General features: G+C 41.1%; 2 protein-coding genes across 4 annotated transcripts in view; both read right to left on the reverse strand.

The window, feature by feature from the left end:
• cadps2 (Ca++-dependent secretion activator 2) overlaps positions 1 to 8,531 on the reverse strand; it is a 184,743-nt gene extending 176,212 nt beyond the window's left edge. For all 3 annotated transcript variants that reach the window (XM_085283227.1, XM_085283229.1, XM_085283226.1), the window contains exon 1: positions 8,061 to 8,531. In XM_085283227.1, the coding sequence (XP_085139353.1) occupies positions 8,061 to 8,393 (333 nt within the window). In that variant the 5' untranslated portion in view covers positions 8,394 to 8,531. The remainder of the gene's footprint in view (positions 1 to 8,060) is intronic.
• Positions 8,532 to 17,069: 8,538 nt separating this feature from the next.
• Positions 17,070 to 25,313, reverse strand: LOC146570293 (spexin prohormone 2-like). Its single transcript, XM_085281159.1, has 4 exons — positions 25,239 to 25,313; positions 25,103 to 25,151; positions 24,533 to 24,610; positions 17,070 to 17,286 (listed from the first exon to the last, which is right to left on the reverse strand). Exons 1-4 carry the CDS (start codon positions 25,311 to 25,313, stop codon positions 17,195 to 17,197), a joined length of 294 nt encoding a protein of 97 aa, XP_085137285.1. The 3' UTR covers positions 17,070 to 17,194.
• Between the last annotated feature and the right edge of the window lie 704 nt (positions 25,314 to 26,017).

The raw sequence follows: 26,017 nt of genomic DNA on the forward strand, positions 1-26,017 counted from the left end.
ATATTCAACTCTGTATATTTTATATATTTTATTTTATTTTATTTATTTATTTTTATTTTTATTTTTTTTTTACTATTTAATTTGTAAAAATGTGTATACACACTAGGGCTGCCACGATTAGTCGACTAGTCACGATTATGTCGACTATTAAAATCGTCGACGACTAATTTAATAGTCGACGCATCGTTTGAAGCTTTGTAAGATCACAAAGGACGCAGGAATGAGTAGTAGGATTTAAGGGTGTAATAACGGACTGAAACAGAAGATGGCAGCACTGCATGTACAAGGATGCCAGCTGCCGTTAAACCCCGAAGAAGAAGAAGCTGTGTCCCAGAATTCATAGCGCAGCCCAGCGCAGTTGTCAACAATGGCGGCAGCTAGTTAGTTTTAACTTTACTCTTATTATTCTTTCTGGGTCACAAAATAAACGTTTAACATATTTTCAGGCGAGAATGTAGCTGTGTAAACCTCAAATATCGGCTCAGTTTATCAAGACACCGCATATTTTCAAAAGCTCTCCGACGTTTTCGGAGACGTCTGTTACCCACTAGCTCGTTAGCTAGGCGGGGGCAAGGCTAACTAGAGCCGTGAGAACACCGGACTCCCGGCAAATCGTTTTCAAACCCACCACTGTCTTTCGCTACTCAGGTTAAACATGATATATAAGTCACTTAGATAACTTAAAATGTTATTGTTTGGCTTTCTTTAGTATTTTATTTGTTCCTGAGTAAATCGGTTTGGCTAAGATTAAAGTTATAGTTTTTGCACAGCTAAATAAACTTCAAGCAGACAGCTGATCATCAGAAGTTTGAGACGCTGGATAATATACTCCGGTGTCCTGTTATATTTTAGAAAGCAAGGAGTTTATTAAACTTCACCGAAACAATCTGCAAATTTCATTAAAAATTAATAAACTACCATCTTGTCTTTATTTTTAGTTAGCACAAACACTTCAAGCTGTAAGCTAATGATAGTTATATAAGACCAGATGCTGCTGGTGCAATAAGCTGTACGCTGTACGTCCAATGGATGATGATCTGATTAGTCGACTAATCGCAAAAATAATCGGTGACTAGTCGACTATCAAAATAATCGTTTGTGGCAGCCCTAATACACACACACACACACGTAGGAAAATATTTAGTATACACATCCAGAAATGCATACACTATTATATATTGTACATATATTTATTAGTTTCAGGTTGGCCATTCTTCTATTTTGCTCGTTTGTGTTGTTGTGTTTGCACATCTCTGTAGCTTGTGGGGCTCGCACACAAGAATTTCACTCGCATGTGCTGTGCCAGTGTGCCTGCACATGTGATGTGACAATAAAAGTGATTTGATTTGATTTGATTTGACCCCACACCACATCAAGAACTCCACCGACTTCACTGACAAGGTCCAGAAACTTACCCTGGATCCAGATGAAACCATGGTGTCCTTTGATGTAGTCTCTCTTTTCACTTGCATACCCACCACGGAGGCCGTGGAGACTGTCAGAAAACGACTACAAGAAGACAGCTCCTTGGAGGACAGGACCAACTTCACACCTGATCAGATTTGCACACTGTTAGACCTCTGCCTCACCACTACATATTTCAAGTACAACGAAGGCTTTTACAGACAAAAACATGGCTGTGCCATAGGCTCCCCCGTGTCACCTATTGTAGCCAACCTTTACATGGAGGAAGTGGAAAGGAAGGCTCTTGGCTCTTTCAAAGGAAGAGTACCCAGCCACTGGTACAGATATGTGGACGACACCTGGGTCAAAATCAAGACACAAGAAGTGGAATCCTTCACTGCGCACATTAACGCTGTGGATAAAAACATCAAGTTCACCAGGGAAGACACAAAGGACGACTGTTTGCCTTTCCTGGACTGCGCCGTGCACATTGAAGAGAATGGCAAACTCAACATCAAAGTTTACCGGAAGCCCACACACACGGACCAGTACCTCCTGTTTGACTCCCATCACCCTCTGGAACACAAACTTGGAGTAATCAGGACCCTACGCCACCGGGCAGAACATGTTCCCTCTAAGCCTGAAGGGAAAAAGAAGGAACACACGCATGTAAAGGAAGCACTCAAAACGTGCGGCTATCCTAAATGGGCGTTCTTAAAGTCAGCAAAGAGGCACAGAAAAGAAGACCAGACACCAGCGAGGGAGGATAAGAAGGACAGACGCAACAACATTGTCATCCCCTATGTAGCCGGTGTATCAGAGAAACTCAGGAGAGTTTTCTCCAAGCATGACATCCCGGTGCATTTCAGACCCAGCAACACGCTCAGACAGAAACTGGTTCACCCGAAAGACAAAACGCCAAAACACAAACTTAACAATGTGGTGTATGCTGTACAGTGCAGCGAGGAATGCTCAGACCTCTACATTGGAGAGACCAAACAGCCACTTCACAAGCGCATGGCACAACACAGAAGAGCCACCTCCACAGGACAAGACTCAGCAGTCCGTCTGCATCTTAAGGATAAAGGACACTCTTTCGAGGATGCCAATGTTCACATTTTGGACAGAGAGGACAGATGGTTTGAAAGAGGAGTGAAAGAAGCCATCTATGTCCACTGTGAGCGACCATCTTTGAACAGAGGCGGGGGTTTACGACACCAACTCTCTGCCATCTATAATCCAGTTTTGAGATCCCTTCCCAGACACCTTAACGCCCACTCACATCCTGGGCCATCTGACCTCAGGAATTCGCATGATAAGGTGGGGCCAGGTTTCACAATGAGCTCACCCGAAACTCTGGCTGATTGGGACCCACGCCCAGTTTCACACCTTGGCTCAGGCGATTAGAGGATCATCAGGGGTCCTTTTGTCCCTCTGTGGGGGGGATACTCCCACTGGGTTTATATCTGGGACTCTCCACCATTTGACCTTAGAACTGAAGAAGCTTCTCGGATGAGAGGTGAAACGTCTTCAAGCAACTTAAAGAAGTCCAGACGCTTTTCTTTGCAAGTTCCTTTGACTACGATGACCTGGATGACTGAGAACCTTCACAGACATCTTGGCTGTCTTTTCTAAGAATGTTTTACTTTATAAATTGATTTACTGTGACCAACACGAATATTAACAGTTTGAGAGTTTTGCTGAAGCATACTGATCAGCACAATCACAGGATGCAGTCTTTGTGTGGGGATTTCTCCAAAACGTGTTGATCACAGTTTTTGACAGTCTGGTATAGTAAGTAGTTCATTTGTAATTGTGCTGGGCTTGTCTGTGTCATTGTTTCACAGAATAGCATTATCAAGATGTAGGGATACCCAAATTGGCCAAAGGTGTCGTGGTGGAGATGAGTTCGAAGCCTCGATACAATTCCGGCACAAACATGCTTCAGTGATTCACAAAGTCTTGCTTTGCCCATCACTAGACCTTGTTGACAAACCCACAAGGTCATAAAAACAGACAACAACATGGACGTATGTAGGACTACTCGCGCTGATGAAATTCATGCGACTCGGACCAGAGTAGCCTCTAGCTGACTCACAGATGCAGAAAGTATTATTCTTGTTTGAAACTACAAAGAAGCCAACTTTATAACCGCTCAGCTTGATCTTTGACATTGTTATGTAAATAAATATAATCTCTCCCATTTCCAGATTAATGTTCTGTCATTTAACTAGACTTATCTTGTATGATTAAATTATCTATAACATAATAAATGCTGATTGGAGAGGCTCTTTGTGAATTGTAAAGGACCCAAAACACTAGATTCACAACTGCTCTTGGTACAAGAGCCTGATCCACTTAATGAGTTTGTCATCCATCCATCCATTCGCTTCCGCTTATCCTTTTCAGGGTCGCGGGGGGCGCTGGAGCCTATCCCAGCTGTCATAGGGCGAGAGGCGGGGTACACCCTGGACAGGTCGCCAGTCTGTTGCAGGGCCAACACACAGGGACAGACAACCATTCGCGCTCACATTCACTCGCATATTCACACCTAATGGCAATTTGGATTTTCCAATTAACCTATCCCCTCAAGCTGCATGTCTTTGGACGGTGGGAGGAAGCCGGAGTACCCGGAGAGAACCCACGCAAACACAGGGAGAACATGCAAACTCCACACAGAAAGAGCCCGGCCTGATGTTGGAATTGAACTCAGGACCTTCTTGCTGTGCGGCAACAGTGCTAACCACCGTGCCACCGTGCTGATGAGTTTGTCATGAGAACATTTATTGATTTACTGAAACAGATGTTGGCTTCCTTTGTCTAAACACTGTGGAAAGATCCTCCACACTGTTTGCTTTTCACACTGCTGCAACATGTATTTATGCCCACCATTAAGGTGCAGGAAGCCGCTGCTGAACATCAGGTGTAACCACTTACGTATGGCTATCCATACATTGTGAGATGAGCCATAACCCTATCCCTAACCTTAACCAATAATCAGTAAAAAGAAAAATGTGCTTATGTTTAAATAAACATTATTTGCTTAGCTTTTGTCGTCTGTGCAATAGAGCTGGGCGATATAAGATTTTTTCATATCACGATATGTTTTTTTCATTTCAGGCGATAACGATATCTATCACGATATAAGCCAAATAACTATATTTGTAAGATTTAAATGTGCCGTTGCTCACAAGTAAAATGTGAAATAATCAGCAGCTTGTTTTTATTTAAATATTTATTTCCCATAATAAGTTCAACAGGGTAGATGTACTTAAGGAACATGAGACTTTTTCCAGATAAATAAAGGCAAATATTGCAAACTACACAAAAGGCAGCCGCTAAAGCGTTTAAGTTTCAAAATAGAACAAACGAAACAGACTAAATTGTCAATTCCACTTAGAAACAAAATATTAATTCTAAAAATAAATCTTAGTTTGTTTTACAGAAGAACAGACAAAACTGACGAACTTTTGTCAATATCAAATAAACTGAGAACTAAAAGGAAATTCTCAATCTCTCCTTGTTGTATAGCTGAGCTTTTCAAACAGTTTTAACAGTTACTTTAGTCTGACAAAAGCCGAATGACGAATTAGCGCTTCCAGTCAGAGACTGAGGCTACGTCCACACGTACACGGGTATTTTTGAAAATGGAGATTTTCCGTTTTCGTTTTAAAAAATAATCCCGTCCACACATAAAGGCAGAAATGAAGGAAAACGCTGCTATGAACATGCCAAAGCAGCAGGTGGCGCTAGATTCCTAACCGTGCAGAAATGTTGGCCAATCAGAAGTCTAGAAGCCTCGGTGGGAAAAAGTAAACAAAGCTGGGGCATAGAAGCAGAACCGAGTCGTATGTGTGGAGGGACAGTAACTGTGTGTATATGTAAGCATTTAAACACTGCAGAGAGTAGAATTAACAGTAACAGTATTGTAGAAATTCATTTCACCGAAACAATAACGTGGCGCACAGTGTGACGTCAAAAAATGTGCACACCTTTGACGCTGCGTTTTCTCAGTTTTCCTAGTCCACACATAAATGCAAAAACGGAGTTTTTAAAAATCTTCGTTTTCAGTGACCAAAAACGCCGTTTACGTGTGGACGAAAGGTGCAAACGCATAGAAAAATCTGCGTTTTCAAAAATACCCGGGTACGTGTGGACGTAGCGCATGCACCAGTTTATTGTATTTCCAGACTTGCTTTCGGCACAATTTACAATGAACGCTACTCTGTTTTTTGTCAGACTTGAAATAGCCGAAATACCTTCACCCTACGGAACTTCTATGGCTCTTCCGTTCGACAATCTCTCCGGCGTTGGAACCATCATCTGTTTTCTCTTCGGTCACGCTCGGTTGATTTTTCTAGTCAGCACACTCATTTCCTCCATTACCCGCTGGCTGCTTCCCAAACAAATACACATGTGCGGCTTGGCACTTGTGCTGTACGTATCAAGTCACGTGACGTGACGCTGCGGCTGTGATTGGTTCGGCTCTGCGCTACTTAATTTGGATTGTCTGTTCTTTTTTTCTTTTTTTAAAGAGGACAAGAGCAGCGAGGTCTATCGCGATAGTTGAATTTCTCTATCGAGTAAAAGTTATATCGCGATACATATCGTTATCGTTCTATCGCCCAGCTCTACTGTGCAATGAACTGACGACTCCTACATATGTGGTAGAATTTTTCGACAATGTATGATACTCAGATGTGTATGCTGAAATGTCAAAACATTGGGCTGCACTCCAGCTCTTCACAAATACATTCATGTGATTCTGATGTGGACAAACAGAAGGAAACTATTCACATAATCAGCTGAATCGTCCTGCATCCTGCAATCCAATCTAGAGCTGTGTGTTTGGCTAAAATGATTTGAGCTGGCTACTAGCTCCTTGAATGTGTCATACTCTTAGTACAATCAACCTAGTTACACTAGTACATCCTAGTGGTAGTGTGCCAATTCATAGTTTGCAAACCAGTCGCAACCAATAGCAAAAGCCAACCGAGAACACCAGCGTGCTGTGTGAGAAACATGCAGGAAAGTGTGCACCAGTGTACAGAGCCCTCACGGAGATCTAGTATAAGTCAACCAACAAGTCCCACATTCTCTAATGTTGTAAAGGCACTAACAGAGCGAGGCCCATAACATCACAGAAGCTAAAATAGATTTCTTATCCTAATTTTAATTTATTTTTAATGAAAAAAAGAAAAAAAAGAAATACAAAACAATAGTTTGATATAGTTGAATAGTTATTCAATACTAAAAATATCTAAGTGTGTTAAATATTGATACCAACAGTGTCATCTTGGCCTCTTCGAGCTTACGGAGAACTTCATCACTCCTTCCCTCACTAACAGCTGAAGTTCATCGTCATCACTCTGAACAACATTTTTGGAGAATTTTCAAGAGATGTGTAAAGCTCTCGTTTGAACAACATTAAAGTCTTAAACAGGTATCATAGACGTCAACATTGGTCATTCAACTATTAACAATTATCTGAGTGCCACATTAGTAGTCTTTTGTTATTAGCATAGTTGCCATCATGTGGTGTTTCTTCAGATTTCAATCATTCAGTCCAATAAAGGACACCAAACAAGAGTTAACAGCTGAATAAGCTGTTTGGCATTGACAGAGAAGGCAAATCTTTCCTGGAGGCAACTTATTCAGCTCTGCTGCACTATCCACAAAAAGTCATTTTCCTTACAAATGTAGGACCATTTAAGTGGAACTAAACAGGCTTACCAACAGTGTAAGATGTATATGCATTTGTAACAATGTTACAAAAAAGAAATAGACAACCAAACAGATTTCCTTAAATTCTGTGCTGTAAAGCAGATATATTACGAATGGGTTCATAAATCTGCCTAAACAGAAAAAATATCTCTTGCAACCACAGCTTTTAATGAGCTGCAACTCGTAAAACAACATTTTTGTAAAAAAAAAAAAAAAAAAAGTTTAAGCATAAACTCTTTCTCTTGTGTCTCTCTTTTCTCTTTTTTGTGAGTTTATGACTTGCAGACTAGCAGGTTGCTTCTCCCCTGCAGATGCGTCAACTCCTGCCGCAAAATGATGAGAAATGAATTGATTATCTGCTGAAAACGACTTGTGAAATATTCCAAGTTGTGGCACTGTATGCTTTCAGGGTATGACCGTGTAATCGTGATCTTGTTAGACTTGTAATACCGGTTAACACAACTAATCTCCCCGAGCGTAGCAATACCTGAAGCCGCTGCTCAGAGCAGATGCGGTGAGAGGAAAGAAGAACCACGACGGAGGACGGCGTTAACCCGAACGGTGAAACTGGAGGTCCGGTAAAAGTTCGTAAAACATCCTCCGTACGGTCATTTTTGCTCCCCTGATGCCAAGAGAACTTTCCCAAGCTCCGGTCTGGGAACGCTGCTACGAAAACCCTGTAACATTCTGCGAACCTTCACAGGATGTCCCGTCGTTTCTGGGTATATTTGGTTAAAATTGACGATTAACTGCGGATTAAATATAAACCGAATTGACCGGTTGGTTCTAGTGATCACAAAAACGATGCAGTTTTCTCGTTTGTGTTGACTTTTTAGACTGGTAAGACCAATTGCTTCCAGTTAACACATTTCCAGTGGTAGACAGTGGTTTTTGCATAGCAGACACTCAACAGGTGTGCAGCAATAACTCACCTTCTGCTGCCGACGGGACATGTCGGTGGGCTGCTTGGCGTTGAACGGGTAGGCTATGCACCGGAGGACGAACACATAAATCTGCAGTTTTATTTTCCTCTCCTCTTCCTCCTTCTGAATGGACTCACGTTTCCTCTTTTCCTGTTCTTCATCTGTAGCGCTGTTCACTTTCGTACTTTTGCCGGCGAGGCTTCCAGGTGTCGCGGAGCGCAGCTGCTGGCTGCCCGGGGGTCCCGTTTCCCGTTTCTCTGCAGAGGAAGAGGCGTCCGGTTTCCTCTGAGGCTCTAAGTCGGACTCCCCACCAGTGTCTTCGCTAGAAGACGAATCTAACATAGTGCACTGTGTCAAAATTCTGCTTCAGACTGAGAAAAAAGTCAGGAAACAATTTTTGAGCGTCTTTTTGTTTGTTTTAGTCGACGTGGCCTTGACGTCTGCGTAGGTGGCGCGCTCTGAACCACGACTTCAGTGGAATGTCAGGTTACTGCGGAAAGCAAAGGTAGGCGGAGTTTTCATTGTTAAGAGGTGGTCTCCGCGTGCACTTCGTTCCTTCACAGCTTTAAAGAATGCGTTGGCGCGTGCACAATGTGTTGTGCCCAAAACTAATTTCCAGTGTTTGTGTTTTTTATGTATTATATCTTTGCTTATGCTGATAGCCTGCAGTCAACAGGATTTAAGAAGGGGCTGTGTGTAAAATAAAGAAATGATCTGTTTTGCAAGTTTGCAAGTCTTTATGGCTCTGTGTTATTGTACATACATTATAATCAATTCAGTCCTTTTAGGCTGCTTAAAATATCTCTATATAACTGTTATATTTATTGCAGCTTCTGCTTCCCTCTCGACCTGATCTATCTTGAAAAAGTGAAATGTGTATTTTTGATTATTGTTTTGAGTGTCATTTGTCAACATGGTGATATAAATTTATGATCATTGTTGCAATAGGGGTGGTTTCATCTTACTTACTTTTTCAAACTGACCAAAGGACTTCATCAACTGGTATCAGCGCCGATTCCAGGTTAACACAAAATCAAGAACTGGTGGTGGATTTTTAGAAAGACAAACATGCTGGGAATGGGCATTGGCAAAACGGACTCATATAACCACCTGACCAATAAACTGGATTGGACTAACAATTCAAAGGCCATCTAAAACAAAAGTACAGGGCAGGCTGTATCTGCTAATGAGACTCTCAGATCTTTTAGAGCAAAGACGTGTATAGATACACATACATACACATCATATATACAGTGGGGCAAAAAAGTATTTAGTCAGCCACCGATTGTGCAAGTTCCCCCACTTAAAATGATGACAGAGGTCAGTAATTTGCACCAGAGGTACACTTCAACTGTGAGAGACAGAATGTGAAAAAAAAATCCATGAATCCACATGGTAGGATTTGTAAAGAATTTATTCGTAAATCAGGGTGGAAAATAAGTATTTGGTCAATAACAAAAATACAACTCAATACTTTGTAACATAACCTTTGTTGGCAATAACAGAGGTCAAACGTTTACTATATGTCTTTACCAGGTTTGCACACACAGTAGCTGGTATTTTGGCCCATTCCTCCATGCAGATCTTCTCGAGAGCAGTGATGTTTTGGGGCTGTCACCGAGCAACACGGACTTTCAACTCCCACCACAGATTTTCTATGGGGTTGAGGTCTGGAGACTGGCTAGGCCACTCCAGGACTTTCAAATGCTTCTTACGGAGCCACTCCTTTGTTGCCCGGGCGGTGTGTTTTGGATCATTGTCATGTTGGAAGACCCAGCCTCGTTTCATCTTCAAAGTTCTCACTGATGGAAGGAGGTTTTGGCTCAAAATCTCACGATACATGGCCCCATTCATTCTGTCCTTAACACGGATCAGTCGTCCTGTCCCCTTGGCAGAAAAACAGCCCCATAGCATGATGTTTCCACCCCCATGCTTCACAGTAGGTATGGTGTTCTTGGGATGCAACTCAGTATTCTTCTTCCTCCAAACACGACGAGTTGAGTTTATACCAAAAAGTTCTACTTTGGTTTCATCTGACCACATGACTGTGGCGTGAATAAGGCACGGCGGGACCACGGAGCAACGTTCAGAGCCAACTTTATTTAATTCATGTCACACCACACACACACCAACCTCTGAGTCCCCGTGTTATAACACGGCGGGCATGATTGCGGATGCCGTGCAGGTGCGTCCGCACGGCACCGCAGACCACGCCCCACCACAATGACATTCTCCCAATCCTCTGCTGTATCATCCATGTGCTCTCTGGCAAACTTCAGACTGGCCTGGACATGCACTGGCTTCAGCAGTGGAACACGTCTGGCACTGCGGGATTTGATTCCCTGCCGTTGTAGTGTGTTACTGATGGTGACCTTTGTTACTTTGGTCCCAGCTCTCTGCAGGTCATTCACCAGGTCCCCCCGTGTGGTTCTGGGATCTTTGCTCACCGTTCTCATGATCATTTTGACCCCACGGGATGAGATCTTGCGTGGAGCCCCAGATCGAGGGAGATTATCAGTGGTCTTGTATGTCTTCCATTTTCTGATGATTGCTCCCACAGTTGATTTTTTCACACCAAGCTGCTTGCCTATTGTAGATTCACTCTTCCCAGTCTGGTGCAGGTCTACAATACTTTTCCTGGTGTCCTTCGAAAGCTCTTTGGTCTTGGCCATGGCGGAGTTTGGAGTCTGACTGTTTGAGGCTGTGGACAGGTGTCTTTTATACAGATGATGAGTTCAAACAGGTGCCATTCATACAGGTAACGAGTGGGGGACAGAAAAGCTTCTTACAGAAGACGTTACAGGTCTGTGAGAGCCAGAGATTTTCCTTGTTTGAGGTGACCAAATACTTATTTTCCACCCTAATTTACGAATAAATTCTTTACAAATCCTACCATGTGAATTCATGGATTTTTTTTTTCACATTCTGTCTCTCACAGTTGAAGTGTACCTCTGGTGCAAATTACTGACCTCTGTCATCATTTTAAGTGAGGGAACTTGCACAATCGGTGGCTGACTAAATACTTTTTTGCCCCACTGTATATATTGGAGGTATACCAAGAGCTAAGAGAAGGGCTCAAGAAGATGTGGAGGGTGAAGGTAACAGTGGTCCCAGTGGTAATTGGAGGACTAGATGAGGTGACTCCCAAGTTAGATGAGTGGCTCCAGCAGATCCCGGGAACAACATTGGAGCTCTCTGTCCAGAAGAGGGTAGTCCTAGGAACAGCTTAGATACTGTGGTACACTGACACCTCTACAGGAAAACATGTCTATTAATCATGGCGTTAGGGGGAGCACCCTCTCTCTCTCTGCCCTCCCCTTCTATCCAGTCTTTAAGTCTGACGTTATTAGCCGTTTCTGGGTCCAAACTTCGCTCCAGGTCCCAAAATCAAACGAACACTGCTGTATCACTGAGAGTTACAAACTGTCTAAAGTCTTTCATCTTTAATAAAACGATCAGCATTGCTGCTTTACCAGGTGTAACAATTAAGTTTAACATCCAGGCATCCATGAAAACAAAATGTATGAAATTTAATGGAGTTAGAAGTTAGTAGGAAGTTAGCTCGCTAGTTTCCACCTAAACATGATATAGCATGTTCTGACTGAGAGATCACAGCTGTTAGTATAATATAAACAGTGCTAACTTTTTTCCACTCGACAAAAGTTAACGCAAGAGTTCCCGATGGTTAGGGACAAATGCAATTGCATGGCAGGATGCTGTGAATGGACCAAACTTCAGTCGGAAGAACAACTGAGATAATCCATCCACAATACGAGGTTAGTCATTAATATACTGCTGCATGGGCTGAGCTGTAGCTATATTGTAAGGTTTTAAAAACTGAGCTTTAAAATGAATAGTGATTTTATATATATATATATATATATATATATATATATATATATATATATATATATATATATATATATATATATATATAAGAAACAAAACACAACAGTTGTATTAAAAACACAACAGCCTTAATAGACGCAGAGTAGTTTGGACCTGAAAGCAGGATTCATACCTCATGACTTAACGACCGGATATGGCTGACTGGAGGATAAGAGATGGTTGTCATGGTGAACTACAGGAGGCCTTATTACAGGGAGATGTCCAGAAGGCGTAAGATGACCCAAGAGATGGACCCACGCCAAATAAGGGGGATCAAGTTTAAACTGCAGTCTTTCCCCAACCTTTTAACCAATCATATTAATATTTTGTTCGTCACATAGGAAAAATGTTTACTGCCTGGATGTGGTGCTGTTTTGTTCATTTGGTTTGCACAATGGAGGAAGAGCCATGGCGCCATTATTAATTAGAATCTTCAACTGCTTAATAAATTGAGGAAAATAAATACTTTGAGTTTCTTCATCTTCTCTCATAAATTGAACCTGACAGTATGCAGTGAAGAAGTAAAAATATTAGCAAGATAATCGACCTACGTGGGAGTAGCTCTTCTGCACCGTGTTGGCACAAGCATTTGAAGATAACAGTGGATGAATTATATCCTTAAACTTAGTTACGGCACTTTCAAAAAGACATCTGTTGTGATGAAATCTATTCCCCACTGCTGTGTAATCCATTATTGTAAAGGCTAAGCAAGGATAAGCATCAGGTTTTCAGATGAATTAAGAATTTGTCTAGGTCTTTAGGTCACAGTTATGAGCTAAAATTAATTTTATTAGGAAATGTGTCCAATTTTAGTGCAAAGTGTTTTATCTTTGCATTTCCATACTCTTGGCAGTGGAAAATCTTCACCAGCTGATGCTATTAGTCCCAGAGGAGCTATGGAGAAAACAGAGTGTTAAAGCTGGAGTTGTTCCACTGATCATTATGTGGAATGTTAAGTGTTTGAACCATGAAGTGGTTGAGTACGGTGAACTGATTAAGATCCAAAGAGGAACACTGAGAGCGGACTTTGATGTGCTTCATGGAGTATTACAGCTCATTTCAATCCTTTATGCTTCAGCTGAAATTTGTGCCAAAGCTTTATCTGTAACCTACAACTTAACCTGATGTGCAGGGTCAAGTGATGGGTTTATAAGGTAAAGGTATAATTACTGTCACCTTAAAGACCACTGGTACATAGTCCATTAAAAGAGATAAATCTGAAATTATGATCAATCTAAGAATTAATTAATGGTACAGCTTCTTTTAAAAGACTGAAGCAACCAGTGATTGAACCATTCTGATTAATAGATGCTCTACCTGCTGAGACATTTATCTGTTTTATTTGTGATAAATAACGTAATCTTGTAATCTATCTTATCTGCATCACCAGGAGTGTAAACCAGACTTGGCTTCCCTCAATTGATATACCATATTTTCTAACAGGCTGCGGGTATAAAAATGATTACATCAATAATAATCTATATTGCACTTCATGTGTCACTCGAAAAGGAATTTGTGAAAATGAGGCTGGTCTGATATAGAACAGGTTACGTGTTCAAAATTAGTTGCTATAATTATCTAGATAAGACAATCCCCATTGTGATATTAAAAACTCCCACAGAGACCAGCAGTTGTTTCTGATGGCATGTGTGCTGTGGATAAACCTCTGGTCTGTGATGGCAAACTGAGTGGAGACCAGCAGCTGATGAGCTTCGGTGATTTATCATTGTAACACAGTGGTTCTTAACCTTGTTGGAGGTACCGAACCCCGCCAGTTGCATATGCGCATTCACTGAACCCCTCTTTAGTGAAAAATAAAATATGATTTTTTTCAAATTCAAGACATAGATATGTTTTTTACTGGTGCACAAAATGAGCCGTGGTGGAGGCTCTGCCGAACCCCTGAGACCGACTCACCGAACCCCTAGGGTTCGATCGAACCCAGGTTAAGAACCACTGTTGTAACAGGTGAGTTTTGTCTTGGTGAATATGGTTGATGTAGAAAAGGTGGAGTGTGAAAAAGTTATCAATAACCCCTTTAGTACAGGGCGGGCCATTTATATGGATACACCGTAATAACATGGGAATGGTTGGTGATATTAAAGTCCTGTTTGTGGCACATTAGTATATGTGAGGGGGCAAACTCCTCAAGATGGGTGGTGACCATGGTGGCCATTTAGAAGTCGGCCATCTTGGATACAAGTTTTGTTTTTTCAATAGGAAGAGGGCCATGTGACACATCAAACTTATTGGTAATGTCACAAGAAAAACAATGATGTGCTTGGTTTCAATGTAACTTTATTCTTTCACGAGTTATTTACAAGTTTCTCTTTGTTCACAGCCATTGACATGTCGAAGAGGTTAACACGTGAGGAGCGGATCGAAATTGTGTTGATATCTGGTGACCACTTATAAAATGTGTTCAATGTGCTGCCCATTGTGTTGGATTGTCAATGCAACACTCTTCTCCCACTCTTCACACACTGATAGCAACACCGCAGGAGAAATGGTAAATGGTAAATGGCCTGTATTTATATAGTGCTTTACTAGTCCCTAAGGACCCCAAAGCGCTTTACATATCCAGTCATCCACCCATTCACACACACATTCACACACTGAGAAATGCCAGCACAGACATCCAGAATCCGTAGTTTCAGGTGCTGCACATCTCGTAGGGTGTCTTGCATTGAAATCTGCTGCAATGACCCGGTTACTGCATTCACCAGATATCAACACAATTTCGATTCGCTCCTCACGTGTTAACCTCTTTGACATGTCAATGGCTGTGAACAAAGAGAAGTTATGTTGAAACCAATCAACCTCAAGGCCACTGGATATTTGAAATTGCTACATGACGATGTCTTTCCCTCGTTTTCCAGCAAGATGGTGCACCACCACATTATGGGTGCCAGGTCCGAGCATTCCTAGATGAGCAGTTTCCTGGAAAGTGGATTGGTCGTCGTGGGCCATTTGAATGGTCCCCAAGGTCTCCCGATCTGACCCCCTTAGACTTTTATCTTTGGGGTCATCTGAAGGCAATTGTCTATGATGTGAAGATACGAGATGTGCAGCACCTGAAACTACGGATTCTGGATGTCTGTGCTGGCATTTCTCAGTGTGTGAATGTGTGTGTGAATGGGTGGATGACTGGATATGTAAAGCGCTTTGGGGTCCTTAGGGACTAGTAAAGCGCTATATAAATACAGGCCATTTACCATTTACCATTTCTCCTGCGGTGTTGCTATCAGTGTGTGAAGAGTGGGAGAAGAGGGTGGCATTGACAATCCAACACAATGGGCAGCACATTGAACACATTTTATGTGTATATGTGAGGGGGCAAACTCCTCAAGATGTTTGAGGAGTTTGCCCCCTCACATATACTAATGTGCCACAAACAGGACTTTAATATCACCAACCATTCCCATGTTATTACGGTGTATCCATATAAATGGCCCACCCGGTACATCAGCAAGAAAAACTGTGAGGATGATGAAGAAGGGAAGGCAGCTCTGTCAACATGACAACAGTTTTTTTTTCGGTGATATGGGGCCACTGTAAACATATGATTTATATATATTAAGCTTGACATTAAACAGAATTCAAATTATTTCAAATGAACTCAAAGTATGAAGCAGTAATATTATCCCATTTAATACTGATTGGGAACATTTTTCTGTAGAACAATTATTTTCACTTTATGCACAATTTTCCACTAATGCGTCGTCCCTGTACCAAAGTTGCCATGTCCCAGTGGCCCCCAGGATTACAGGCCTGTCATCCTGTCATCATTACATCATGAAGACCCTGGAAAGACTCATCCTGGACTAGCTCCGACCCATAGTAAGACCACATCAGGATCCCCTTCAATTTGCTTACCAGCCCCATCTAGGAACTAAGGACGCCATCATCTACCTGCTCAATCGTGTCTACACCCATCTGGACCAGTTGGCGAGCACTGTTAGGGTCATGTTTTTTGACTTTTCCAGTGCATTCAACACCATCAGGCCGACCCTCCTGGGTGATAAGCTGGGTGAGTCCTTTGTCACGTGGTGCGAGCAGAATTATCTGCAGCTCAACGTGGCAAAGATCAAGGAATTGATTGTGGATTGTAGGACGACCAGGAAAACCTTGACCCCGTTTCAATATTTAGTATTTATAATCCTCCACAACGTGGACATTGTGGAGGACTATAAATACCTTGGAGTACACATAGACAATAAACTGGACTGGGTTAAAAACACTACTGCACTTTACAGGAAGGGCCAGGGTCCACTCTATTTTCTGAGGTGGCTGAGGTCCTTCAACATCTGTCGGACAATGCTCAGGATTTTCCATGAGTCTGTTGTGGTCAGTGCTGTCCTCTATGCTGTTGCATGCTGGGGAAGCAGGTTAAGGGTTGCTGATGCCAACAGACTCAATAAACTGATCCGCAAGGCCAGTAACGTTTTGGGGATGGAGCTGGACTCTCTTAGGGTGGTGTCAGAGAGGCAAATGTTGTCCAAGATAACACAAAGTTGGACAATACGTCCCACCCACTGCATAACATGCTGACTAGCCACAGGAGCACGTTCAGTGAGAGACTGAGATTACCAAAAAGCACCACTGAACGACAAAGGAAATCATTCCTGCCTGTGGCCATCTCCCTGTACAACACAATCTAATACTCCGTAAACACTGCTATAGTTACATCTTTTTGCACACGCTCTTTCTTACTTATTAATGTTGCTGTCTATGGCAGATGTGGTTATATTTATTCAGTAACCCACATAATTTCCCTAGGGATTAATAAAGTATTCTGATTCTGATTCTGATGTCTACTGAGGTATTTCCATAATGTTTCATTGCTTCCTTTTTTATAGGAATGTTTTCTTCGAACACTAAATAATTTCTGGAAATACATAATAGATATTCATTGATGATCCTTAGATGACGGCCTTTAGTTTTCCTACAATATGTTGCTGGCCTCTTCTGGGCAAAATGATAAACTGCAGCCATGATATTTACACAAACAGCTTTATTTCAAGCATTTTCTGTATTTATCTATATCTATGCATCTATAGAAAGCTATCATGCATGAACAATTCAAATATACACATAATTATCTAATAATTCACTGGCTTTACCAGAGCTGGCATGCTAGATTCTTGTTGTAGTACCACGTCACTGTGTATCCACTGAAGTGAAATGGTTTTTAGGCCTTTTTCTCGATGAACTGTCAGTTTGGATTGCGTGTACACAGTCCGAGCTGGTGTGTCTCATCTCTTCTGGAGGTAGTGTATGAGGACTTTCTCTGAGCTCAGAATGTGACTGGGTCTTTTGAAGTCCAGCGACTGCAGTTTCTGGATGCCTACGTACACACACATGCAAGCACACACAAAAAGGGAGGTGTTTAAACTGCCATGTCAACCAGACTTTATTATATTTATGCACATCAGTACACTCTTTTTCAAGAATATAGCAACAATGAAACTTTTTACAGTACATTTGATTATAAACCAACTTGAAGTGTAAGTCGTTTAAATCAGCTTTTTTATACCTCTACAGTAACAGTTTCTGAAGTGTGTAAAATGTGTTGCATAATGATAGAAATTCATTGGAATAAATGAACTTATTACTGCTTCTGAGTACAGTAAATTATTACCGTTCACATTAAGACTTCTGTTTCAATGTTCTTAGTTTCTCAGTCCAGAAATAAAAAGCCACGATCATGGGAGTTGCCATAATGAAACTATTTGTTTTCAGGTTACTCTGGATAAGTTTAGAAAGGCCCTGTAGGTTTTTGTCTCATGGTAGCCTGGCCTTCAGATTCCCTGCACCAGCAACCGTGGGTGTGATATTTCATAAAGAGTTTGAACTTTGCACACAGCCTCTGGAGGACAAATGGTGTCACTGCCTCTATGGATGCCCTTTTCAGGTTGTGCTGCTCTCTTCAAACAGGAAAGAGCTGCGTCTAGACTGAAGAAAAAACAACCCAAACTTAAAAACCTTTATTTTCACGGGTTTACATTTAGGCTACTGTCTGTGTGTATAAATGGACTGATTCTTATATAGTGCTTTTCTACTCTACCTGAGCACTCAGAGCACTTTTATACAACTTGCCTTATTCACACCCATTCATACAAGTGTTTTTTCTGTGCTCTTTCTATCTAACATTCACATACATTCATACTCCAAGATCGGAGAACAACGTGGGGTTTGTATTTTGTCCAAAGATGTTTGGCCTGCAGACTGGACCAAACCAACAACCTGCTGATTAGCAGAAGACCTGCTACAGTGACCCAGTGTGTGCAGGTGTGTCTGTGTGCGTGCATGCACACAAGTTCTCTGAAATTAAGATACCAATCTGGAGCTATGGGCCTCAGGAGGAGGAACGCATCAGACCATGGTTAAAGAATTGCCAGAGACTAGCAACGTGGAAGTGGCCACAACAATAATCGGGTAATGAATGTCAGAGTCTCTACGCATTTTTTAAACCACATCCCGATCACCTCTCTGTAGTGCTGTGTGCATGAGCCTGATGTACACGACTTCCATAACTCGAGACGGAATTTCTCATTTAGATGTTACTACATGTGAGAACCAGAAGCTGTAAGAAGAGGAGAGCAAAATAACCAACACACCTGATTTTAAGTAATATAGAAACTGCATAATTTTCATACATCATAATGATGGATGATGGATTGAAATGCCCTGCAGGTATGCTGGTGAAAGCCATTAGAGAGAATCGTAATCCTTGATTTATACCCATGGGCCTTGTGAGACAAAAGGTCAGCAGCAGAAGATTGTATATAGATTTCAGGACACTGAACACTGTAAGGAAAGATGATTCACCTGGCCTACATGTGTGGAATGATTTCTACCATTAATGGTTGCAAGCACAAAATTTACTTGTGTGTGCAACCTGTTTTACTTATCACACACAATGACGGATGTTTAGAGAGTAATTTGGGATTCTTTTGCTCAAGGACTCTTACCAGAGTGGAGGAGCAGGGAGTCAAACCATTAACATTCTGAGTATTGTTAGGAGCAGTTTGGTTTGGGTTCAAGGAGGGAGGGAGCATATATTAGCCAGGGGAAACCTACACACAGTAATGCCAACTACAGTTTATTTAACTGGAACTTGAGGCCATTAAATGCTGCAAACTGAGAAGGATAATTTGTCAGGAGAATGCTTTACAGTGTACTGACAATAACGTGCTTGCCGAGTTATGGACAGCAAACCGAATACAGCAGAACTATAGAGAGTAGCTCAGCTTGCCTCTTTTGAGTCTGATAGTAGTGTAAGCAATAAATATTGTCTTTCCAGTTTTCCAGCAGGTTCCTGGTCAGTTTCAGTGCCCAGGAAAATATGATTTCACAGGAACTGGGACGATCAACCATTGAGCTAAATACTGTAAAAGAATGTAATGGAGAGTCTAAGAGCAATGGATGGATGCCAATGACGCCGGCATACCACTGTTTAAAAGGTATATATGATCTTGCCGGATAAGACAGTATGGAGTGTTTGTTGCAAAATGTGTTAAACATGATATACTTACTAAAGCTAGCTGACACAGAGCTGCTGGTTAGAATACAGTGGGGCAAAAAGTATTTAGTCAGCCACTGATTGTGCAAGTTCCCCCACTTAAAATGATGACAGAGGTCAGTAATTTGCACCAGAGGTACACTTCAACTGTGAGAGACAGAATGTGAAAAAAAGATCCATGAATCCACATGGTAGGATTTGTAAAGAATTTATTCGTAAATCAGGGTGGAAAATAAGTATTTGGTCAATAACAAAAATACAACTCAATACTTTGTAACATATCCTTTGTTGGCAATAACAGAGGTCAAACGTTTACTATAGGTCTTTACCAGGTTTGCACACACAGTAGCTGGTATTTTGGCCCATTCCTCCATGCAGATCTTCTCGAGAGCAGTGATGTTTTGGGGCTGTCGCCGAGCAACACGGACTTTCAACTCCCGCCACAGATTTTCTATGGGGTTGAGGTCTGGAGACTGGCTAGGCCACTCCAGGACTTTCAAATGCTTCTTACGGAGCCACTCCTTTGTTGCCCGGGCGGTGTGTTTTGGATCATTGTCATGTTGGAAGACCCAGCCTCGTTTCATCTTCAAAGTTCTCACTGATGGAAGGAGGTTTTGGCTCAAAATCTCACGATACATGGCCCCATTCATTCTGTCCTTAACACGGATCAGTCGTCCTGTCCCCTTGGCAGAAAAACAGCCCCATAGCATGATGTTCCCACCCCCATGCTTCACAGTAGGTATGGTGTTCTTGGGATGCAACTCAGTATTCTTCTTCCTCCAAACACGACGAGTTGAGTTTATACCAAAAAGTTCTACTTTGGTTTCATCTGACCACATGACATTCTCCCAATCCTCTGCTGTATCGTCCATGTGCTCTCTGGCAAACTTCAGACGGGCCTGGACATGCACTGGCTTCAGCAGCGGAACACGTCTGGCACTGCGGGATTTGATTCCCTGCCGTTGTAGTGTGTTACTGATGGTGACCTTTGTTACTTTGGTCCCAGCTCTCTGCAGGTCATTCACCAGGTCCCCCCGTGTGGTTCTGGGATCTTTGCTCACCGTTCTCATGATCATTTTGACCCCACGGGATGAGATCTTGCGTGGAGCCCCAGATCGAGGGAGATTATCAGTGGTCTTGTATGTCTTCCATTTTCTGATGATTGCTCCCACAGTTGATTTTTTCACACCAAGCTGCTTGCCTATTGTAGATTCACTCTTCCCAGTCTGGTGCAGGTCTACAATACTTTTCCTGGTGTCCTTCGAAAGCTCTTTGGTCTTGGCCATGGCGGAGTTTGGAGTCTGACTGTTTGAGGCTGTGGACAGGTGTCTTTTATACAGATGATGAGTTCAAACAGGTGCCATTCATACAGGTAACGAGTGGGGGACAGAAAAGCTTCTTACAGAAGACGTTACAGGTCTGTGAGAGCCAGAGATTTTCCTTGTTTGAGGTGACCAAATACTTATTTTCCACCCTAATTTACGAATAAATTCTTTACAAATCCTACCATGTGAATTCATGGATTTTTTTTCACATTCTGTCTCTCACAGTTGAAGTGTACCTCTGGTGCAAATTACTGACCTCTGTCATCATTTTAAGTGAGGGAACTTGCATAATCGGTGGCTGACTAAATACTTTTTTGCCCCACTGTATCTCATCATTTCAGTTCAATTCATTTTCATTTGTTCCAATTTTGAAGAGAAATCTCTTCACAACAGCCAACCAAATGATCAACACTCTCCAGGAGGTCGGTGTATCAATATCCAAGTCTACCATAAAGAGAAGACTGCATGAAGGTAAATACAGAGAGTTCACTGCAAGGTGCAAGCCACTCATAAGCCTCAAGAACAGAAAGGCTATATTCGACTTTGCTAAAAAACAAACAAACAAAAAACATCTAATAAAGCCAGTTCTGGAAAAAACATTCTTGGTACACATGAAACCAAGATCAGCCTCTACCAGAATGATGGCAAGAAAAAAGTTTGGAGAAGGCGTGGAACAGCTCATGATCCAAAGAGAACTACATCATCTGTAAAACATGGCAGAGGCAGCCTGATGGTTTGAGCGTGTATGGCTGTCAGTTGCTCTAGGACACTCGTGTTTATTGATGATGTGACACAGGACAGAAGTGGCTGAATGAATTCGGAGGTGTTCAGAGACATACTGTCTGCTCAAATCCAGCTAAATGCAGTCAAATTGATTGGGTTTCATAATGCAGATGGACAATGAACCAAAACCTACAGCCAAAGCAACCCAGGAGTTTATTAAAGCAAAGAAGTGGAATATTCTTGAATGGCCAAGTCAGTCACCTGATCTTAACCCATTTGAGCATTTCACTTGTTCAAGACTAAACTTCACACAGAAAGGCCCACAAAGAAAGAGCAACTGAAAACTGCTGCAGTTGAAAAGGAGGAAACCCAGCATCTGGTGATGTCCATGATTTCAGGACTTCAGGCTGTCATTGCCAGTGAAGGACTTTCAACTAAGTATTAGAAATTAACATTTTATTGTCAGTTATTTAATTTGTCCAATTACTTTTGAGCCCCTGAAATAAAGGGATTGTCTTAAAAATCCTTTAGTACCTCACGTTATTATGCAATCTTTTTGTTCAGCCCACTGAATTAAAGCAAAAAGTTTGCACTTCAACTGCATCTTGGTTGTTTCATTTAGAATTAATTGTGGTAATGTACAGAACCAAAATGATAAAAAAGTTGCCTGTATCCAAATATTTATGGAGCTAACAGTAATAACTGCAGTTAACTCAGAAAGACCAGTTGAAGAAAAAGAGTCAAAATAAATATCACTGGTCATGTAAATAGCAGTACATGATGTTATGTCTGTGAGTAGCTTTTTCCACATGTGACAGACACCGGGGCACATATTTTTTGACATACAAATGCACAAACACACAGACATCCATACACGCAGATGCACATGAATACTCAAAAATAGTAGCATATAGCAATAGTCAGTAATATCAGTAGGATTATTCCAGCTTTTGATGAGCACCATTGACAGTAACTACAGTCAGAGGTCCAGGGAATGAACACGTTTATCTAAATTGATCCTATAACCCACTCAATTTTCTTCCACTAGGCTATCAGAAGTCCACGACAGATTTAGCTCTACTAACGAAACATAAAAAGAGAGAAGCACAGAAGAGCAAAAGAGAGAAGCTCACTGACCACAAGCCCTCACAGACTCACTGGATGGATCACCATACCAAAAGAACTCCTCATTCGACGATCAGTTTATAGACCAAAATGGATTCTAGTCCATAATATCTTCCAGTCTTCAGTAGTCCAATGATGGTGTTTCATGGCCCAGAGAAGCCTCTTTGTCTTATTCTGATGTCTTAGTAATGGCTTTCTTGCTGCATCTCATCCTGTCAAACCTACAGCTCGAAGGCTTCCTTTCACAGTTGAAGCTGAGACTTGCTTACTACGACTACTATTAAGCTGTGAGCTGCCTATCACGCGAGCTGTTAACTCTCAGAAACTTGTCCTCTGGTTCAGTTTTCTGCATAAAGATTACTTAAAGCATAACTTACATATATAGTAGAACTATTATAATATGTCCACTTTATCATAACACTGAATATGGGGGAACTGTCCTCACTGTGAATGCTTACAGGCTGCAGCCTATGAACAAATAAAACTACTTCAGCTGTTCACAGTGGGTCACCACAGCGGGTAGAGCTCCATATTTGATATGGCAGACTTACATGAACTGACAAAAATGTCCCTCCAGACACAATCCTCTCCGGATTTGGATCTCCTCTTTGGAGCTTTTGCTGTTCAGCCAAATGTGTAAACCACTGCACTGTGGTGCTACTACATGAGTGAAATACATGTTGTGTATTTTGGAATGATATTTCATCTTTAGGCTGCTTCTTTGAGGTTACTACTGCAGTGATTTGGCACTATATAGAAAGAACTGAATTTAACTAAATTATCCAAAAATTGATTATGACTGCGGAAGTAAGTTGTAATTCAGCTCTTCACTTTTTTTTTACCTGGTGCTGAGTGGCAAACTTTTGAAGTTGAAGTCTTGAAGCTGTGAAGTTTTGAAGCTCCCATTCTTGAGGGGTTTTTTTTTGTTTGTTTTTTGCCTTTTGCTTTTTTTAATGACTTCATCGACAGCTACATTTTTTCCTCTGTTTTTTTGACCACAACAAAGAATGGGAGGGAATCTCAGTATTTTATTTGTTTCTATAATGGCTGACATCCCATGTAAACATCCCATGGAACATGACCACATGGTAAGTAACACTCTACACTCTCTCTGTAGGATCTACAAAACTTCTTCAGTCATATTCAGTAAGGGCTGACTTAGACTTTATCGTCCTGTGAAGGAACGTTTCTATGGCTTCAATATTAAACTGTTAGAATGCACAGAGGGAGCTTGTCTTTGCTGTTGCAATTTGAAACCAACATGTTGTTTGGATTTCTTCATCACTTGAGGCAGAGGTCCTCCAAATGACTGTGGCTGTGGTGAATGGATGTGGATAATTAATGGATTTAGGCCATCCTGCGACCAATTACTGCACACGCAGCTGAGCACTTTCATCTATTTCAACTCCACTGACAATTTCAGAAAATCTTTCATTTTCTATTTAATCTCTTTATTGTATCATATTAAACTATGACTGTCTGAGACCTGATTTTTTTTTTCATTTTTTACTTATCTATACATGTATCTGTCTATTTATGGCTACTGTAACACAGGAATTTCCCAGCACGTGAGATAAATTGGGCGTGGGGAGTGGTGGGGGGTAGAGTTGTTGATATTTTTTGGCCCATTGATAAGGCACTTCAAAGTTGGGTTACGTGAATGCAATTTTATTCCATTTTGAATGGAAACAAGTTATTCTCTGTTTATTTTTTGTACTTTTTGGTTTTCTTTTCTGTTATTCTCAAGTTGGTATGAGGAATCCATTTCTTTTTTAGTACCCATTTCACCTACCTCATCTCTTCCTTATATATCCCTTTAGAATAACTTTGCTTAAGGATACTATGTTAATAAGTCTTTCAGAAACAGAATGAGATAAAATCATGCCATACTGTACCTCGGATCACTGCATACCAGCCAAGGAGGCACTGCTTCAAAACACTGTTGTTGTCCTCTGAGACAAACCTCCTGCCATCTGACAACAAAAATTGGAGAAGACACTTTGTGCTAACACTGATCTTCTTACATGTATGATTCTCAGATGTACTGTAAAATAAAAAAGTCAAAGCTAACACAACTAACAGCTGAACTCAAGAGCTTCTACGGGAGATCAAGTGTGTTACTGATATGTTTTAATAAACATATGGTTCTGGGGCGCACAAGCGAAATGAGAATTATAGGAAGTGACATGTATAACCAGATTTACTTATTTTAAACAACCCTATCTCAACAAGCTTGAATCATAAGATGTTCTTTTTATTATTCCAAAATACATTGTGAAGATTTGTGTTACAAAATTATACAAAATGTAATGCATATGCAATAACAGTAAACTGAGTGCAGAAAATTGAGACATATTATTAAAAAGTTGGGATGATTGTTTTTTAAAAAGTTTAAATTAGAACTAAAATGAGTTTGACATCCCCGATATAGAGAGAAAAAGCGTCTGTGTTGTGGTTAAACTCACGTTTGCCCTTCAAGTACATCATGGACTGAGGGCCCCAGTGGATATTCAGCTGAAGGGGAAATACACAACAAATGTTTCCTGGTAAAATATGTGTTACAGAAAATCAGTGGAACAAGTGAGTGGCTATGAGTTTTACCTTCTGCGCATAACAGTAGTCAACAAACAGGCAGATGACTAAAGTACATGTCCAGATAACTGCCACTTTCGTCATCTGGGAATAAAAAGCAAACAAAAAAAATGTTTGTTGTCCAATATTTTGTATCCTGTACATCAACATGCCAACATTGTAAGAATCAGAAAAGTGTGTTAAGCTTCATATCACTTTATCATGCCGAAGAGCTGAAATTGGCACATGTTGAATGTATGTTGCATATTTTATATACATGTATCTGTAAATAAAATGTTTTCAAAAATCCAAGAATAGGTCAACAAAGTTGTTGCCTTTACTTTAATATAATTCATCCATTCATCCATTCATTAGTGACAAATCAGTAACACAGTAGATTAAAATAATTGTGTCTATTAGTCAAAAACAATGCAACTAGTAAAATAATTGAAATCCAAATATAAAATAATGTAGTAGTTAAAGGCATGAAAAAATGTCATACACACACACACACATATGTGTGTGTGTGTGTGTGTGTATATGACATTTTCACTAAAAAAATACTAAAAAAGCTGATGAATCTACTTTAAATAGGATGCCCCCAAAGAAGCAAAAAAAACCCCCAAACTAATAAAAAAACAACACACACACACACACACACACACACACACACACACACACTTATTTCCACTTACTATATCTGCTGTAGCGATAGCATTCAATCCAGTTGCAGCATGTGTGAGTGTGGGTCAGAAAGATATTCCAGTCTGCTTATATCTCCAATGAAAAGCAGGAGTAACACGTTCGAT

This window comes from Mchenga conophoros, linkage group LG7 (genome assembly GCF_057382185.1).
Source record: "Mchenga conophoros isolate Kocher_MC1m ecotype Shallow Benthic linkage group LG7, M_conophoros_male_GT1.1, whole genome shotgun sequence".
Lineage (NCBI taxonomy): Eukaryota > Metazoa > Chordata > Actinopteri > Cichliformes > Cichlidae > Mchenga > Mchenga conophoros.